Source organism: Calliphora vicina, unplaced genomic scaffold, assembly GCF_958450345.1.
Source record: "Calliphora vicina unplaced genomic scaffold, idCalVici1.1 scaffold_69, whole genome shotgun sequence".
NCBI lineage: Eukaryota > Metazoa > Arthropoda > Insecta > Diptera > Calliphoridae > Calliphora > Calliphora vicina.
In genome coordinates this window covers 855-5,880 of record NW_027052671.1, presented here as the reverse complement: position 1 = coordinate 5,880, position 5,026 = coordinate 855, and the positions used below count along the sequence as shown (strand labels likewise).

The 5,026-nt window shown below is 33.2% G+C and overlaps 1 protein-coding gene across 1 annotated transcript; it reads right to left on the bottom strand.

The window, feature by feature from the left end:
* Window positions 1–2,325: 2,325 nt before the first annotated feature.
* LOC135963138 (salivary glue protein Sgs-3-like) lies at window positions 2,326–2,892 on the bottom strand. Its single transcript, XM_065514907.1, has one exon. It carries the CDS (start codon window positions 2,890–2,892, stop codon window positions 2,326–2,328), a length of 567 nt encoding a protein of 188 aa, XP_065370979.1.
* Window positions 2,893–5,026: the final 2,134 nt, after the last annotated feature.

The window sequence follows — 5,026 nt, the reverse complement described above, 5'->3', positions numbered from 1 at the left end:
TATTTTTGTAAATTTGATAAAAACAATTTTTTTTCCACTGTACTTAAAATTTATAAATTGCCAAAAAATTTTATTAAATTTTGTAAAAATGTTTCGTTCGGTGTATTAAGAAGCAAGCAATTGCTTTATTTTTAAAATTTATTAATTTCCAAAAATTTTCGTAAATTTTGATAAATTTTTCGCACTGTATTTAGAAGCAAGCAATTGCTTTAATTTTAAATTTTGAATTTTGTAAATTGCCAAAAATTTTCATAAATTTTTTCACTCACTGTACTAAGACGCAAGCAATTGCTTTATTTTCAAAAATTATTATAAAATTTTGTTTTTATTTTATAAGAATTTGCTTTATTTAAAATTTTTCTTTATTGCCAAAAAATAACTTTTGTTGAATTTTATAAAATTTTGTATAAGCAAGGAATTGCTTAAATGTGCACAAATTTTAATTTGTTAATTTCTTTTTTTTTTTCACTGTGCTTTTAAATTGCCACTCTGAAAGAGATTCACTTTTATATAATTTTAAAAATTTTTCCAAAGAGATTTGGCTGTTGAATTTTTATTGATCAAATTAATTCTAAATAATTGCAAATAATTTCTTTTATTTTTCGTTTAGCTGACATAAAAATGTAAAACACACCACCGAAGAGCTTAAACCAACCGCTTAGCTTTAACTAATTTATTAGTTTCTCTTAATTCTGACTCCCTTTCACTGCTCATATATTTTTCGCTGCTATGTAATTTTTTTTATATTTTTATTTATTGAGTTTAAATTACTTGCTGTATTTATTGAGAACAATTAATTCGTTTAATATTCTTTAATACCAGTAATTATTATTCATTTATCAGTAATTTATTGATAATTGTGTATTTTTAAATTTTCACCAAATTTTTTATTGATATAACCCACTGTGCTTGTTTTCGTTGTTTTCTTTTTCTTCTTTCACAGTTATATTAGGAGCAGATTGAAGAGAGTATGAGTATTGTTATTCAGCCGTTGTATTTAAGAGTAAACAATTGTGTGTGCGTGTGTATGTATATACTATACGTTGGTTATTCTCTTTTGTTAATCTTATCTTTGATCATATATATTTATATTGAAAAAAGGTGGTGGTTTTTTGTACTTATTATGCACTCTTATAACAAACAAAATTTTGTATGCAATTTTAAATAAAAGAAATTATTCACTTTTTAGAAATATTATTGGATTTTTTTTGACAATATTTATAGGAAAAAAATTTATATTTTTAATATTTCCGGCAATTTAATAGCACTTTGTTTTTTTTTCAGACAAAAAATATTTTTTGTTTTAATTTTTCTTTTATAAAGTTTATCTTTGGCACTTTGAATTTTACGAAAGATTTTTCTTTTATTAAGTCGAGTTATTCTTTGGCACTTTGAATTTTTTTTGCAAAATTTCCGACATCTTTATTATTTTAATGGAAATTTGTGGCACTTTTTTGGAAAATTAAAAATTTTCGGCCATCTTTTATAAATTTTTCGGCACTTTTCCAGACTTTTTTTTTTTATAAAAATTTTTGGCTTTTCACTTCGGCAATTTCCTAGATGTTTTCTATAATTTCTGGCTTTTCACTTTGGCAATTTCACTTGGCAATTTTCTAATAATTTTTGGCTTTTTATATTATTTGGCAATTTTATAAAATAACACTTATAAATTTCATGAATACTCACTTTGGCTCAGCTTTTTGTTTTACTTGCGTGTTGTGTTTTCTCCGTCGGCAAAACGTTGTTGGGAACAACTTCAAGATCTTCCAAGGCAACTGGTTCAAAACCCCTTTGAGGTGAGAAGGATCATGTACAAATTAGGGAATTTGTGTTAATTAAATATTTATTTATTTAATTATAAATAAATATTTTTGGCAACTTATAATTTCTCAGCAATGAGAAATTATAAGTTGAGGATTTGGTGCTTGAGAAAAAAGGAAAATGAGAAATAAAAAAACCAATGGAATTAGTTTTAAGTAAAAGAGATTTTTTATTGTAGCAAGAGATGCTTATCCTTTGGATGATGTGTTGAAACTTAATTTTATTATTTTATGTTTTATGCCTTGAAGGCTTTTTTACACAACGTTATAACGGTTAATTCTTTTTCGTTAAGTTTAACATAAATTTTTTATACAATGTTAATTCTGTGTTGACAATTCATTAAAAGATTGCGATTTTCATTAAAAGAAAATAAAGAAACAGAATTCAATAATAGACTTATAACTAATTATAATATTTTATACAATTCAATATATCTAATTCAATTCATACAAATTCATTATTGATAAACAAAATTCAATTAAATATAAAATACGTTTTGGTAATTTATACAGGTATTATTATACCAGCGAACAACTCATCCTCCGAGTAGTGTTTTTTCGACGACTCGGTTAGGACCACGCCTATAGGGCTTTGTTTGGAAACCATTGCTGCTTTGGAAGTTGTTGGTTTTTCTCCGCTCTCGGTTACCATGTCGATGTTCGGTTGTACTGGTGTCGGTAAAACAGGGTTTGTTGTAGCTGGTTTCGGTAAAGCTGGTTTTGTTGTGGCTGGTGTCATTAATGCCGAATTTGTCGAAGCTGGTTGTGTTGTGGCTGGTGTTGTCACTGCCGGATTTGTCGAAGCTGGAGTTGTTTTTGTCGGAGCTGGTTTCGTTAAAGCTGGTGTTGTCGAGTTATTTACAGCCAGTGGTAATGTGTGTGTATCAGCAAATGTAACTCTCCTGGTGTATATTAAAGGTGGAGGACTGCTTCCAGCTGGTGGTTTTATCTGGATATTCTGCAATATTCTGGGTCTAGCTTCTGGTGGAGGCAAAAAAACTTTTGGTGGCTCCACATTTTTTGGCTTTACGTGGCGTTTTTGCGGAATTGGTTGCGTACGTTTTCGCTCCATTGTTGAAATTGAAAAGAATGATTTTCAATTGACACCGGCCTTATATAGTAGGATAACGGGACTTTTATTAAATTTTATTTTCATTCTTATTTGTTCCTTTCTCTCTCAGTTGTTTTCTGATATTTACATATCATGATTTTCTCTCATACTAAACATCGAAAATTAACTGGTTTTAGATCTTGTACATTTACTCTATATTTTTTTTTGTTTGTATCAGCGACTTCGTATATGTTAGATGCTAAGACTTGAGTAATTGTATATGGACCAGAATATTTTTCAGCTAGTTTTTGGTTAAATTTGTCGATTGCAGAGGATAGTTGTCGTTCTTTTTTCCATACTTTTGAGCCAATTGTTGGTTTCCACTGCCTCCTGCGGAGATTATAATGTCTTGCTTGCTTATTTGATGCCACACGTTTCCGTTTAACAACCTCTCCCCATAATTCAGCCATGTTTCTTGTTACCATTTCTTCGTCGGGTGAATCATGCTGTAACTGAATTTGTTTAGGGTGAGGGGGATTAATTCCGTAAATTATCTCCGCTGGACTGAGTCGTGTGGCTTCGCTTGTTGCCGTATTAATTGCAAACGCTATTTCCGAAAGGCTTTGATCCCATTGACGATGGTCGTTACCAGTACGTTGGGCTATCATTGTTTTTACTGTTCGGTTCATTCTCTCCGTAGGATTTTCGTGGGGGGCATATGGTGCAGTTGTATGGTGTTGGATTCCATGTTCGGTAAGAAAATTCTTCACATTTTTACTCATAAATTGTACGCCATTGTTGGAAAAGAAAGCTGTAGGACATCCAAATCGGAAAACTATACGCTCTTTTAATGCTTTTACAACATCTTTGGCGAGGGCTTGTCTAGTGGGAATCAACTCTACCCATTTGCTAAACAAGTCAATTATTACTAAGAGAGCCGTATTTCCATGTACAGAACGTGGTAATGGGCCGATAAAATCGGCCGCAACGATTTCCCATGGCTTAGTACATTGCATTGTACTCATTACACCTGCAGCCAATCGTTGCTCTGGTTTGTAACGAGCACAAGTTTCGCAAGATCGTACATAATCGGATACATCCCGGTACATGCCTGGCCAATAATAATTTTCCTGTATACGTCGCAACGTCTTAAAAACACCAAGGTGACCAGCGGAGGGTGTATCGTGATTCTCTTTAAGGACTGTAATGCGCTGATCGGAGGGAATACATAATTTCCAATGTGGGCTTGAATCAAACGCTGTTTTACGAGGAATATGCTTGAATAGTTGTTTTTGTACGATTTGGAAATCGGGGTATGATCTATTTTCCTTTGTCACCACGTCTATCATACGTTCATACCAGCAAGAGGATGTGATCGCCATAAGATAATCATTAGTTTGGTTGGGTAGAGGGGCGCGAGATAGACAGTCGGCCACGACATTCAGGCTCCCTTTTCGGTATTCAATATTAAAATCATATTGTTGCAGTTCTAGAGCCCATCGTGCTAGTCTGCCTGAGGGATTCTGTAGGTTATGAAGCCATTTTAACGAGTGATGGTCAGTTATAACTGTAAATTTGTAGCCTTCAAGATACGATCTCATCTTGCGTATTCCCCATAAAATGGCGAGGCACTCTTGTTCGGTCGTTGAATACTTTTTCTCCAGATCAGTTAATGTTCGGCTTGCGTAAGCAATGACAGTTTCGGCTTCCGAATGTCGTTGGAAAAGAACCGCCCCTAAGCCTTCTTGACTTGCGTCAGTTTGGAGAAAAAATGGACTGTTAAAGTTAGGACAGCTGAGAATAGGCGCTTGTGTCAAAATGGTCTTTAGGTTTCCAAACGCCTCTTTCTGACTGTCTTCCCATACCCATTTGACTCGTTTCTTTAATAACTGGTTCAAAGGGGCGACCACCACTGAAAAGTTTGGTATAAAACGACGGTACCATGATGCAATTCCGAGTACACGTCGTAATTCCTTGATGTTTGTAGGCTCTGGGAGATTTTGTATGGCTTCGACCTTTTCTGGGTCAGTACATATTCCATCCGAGGTAACCATATGACCTAGATACCGAATGCTATTTCGTACAAAATCACATTTATCAAAATTTAGTACCATATTCGCCTCTTGGAGTCGTGTGAATACGATGTCTAGCATAC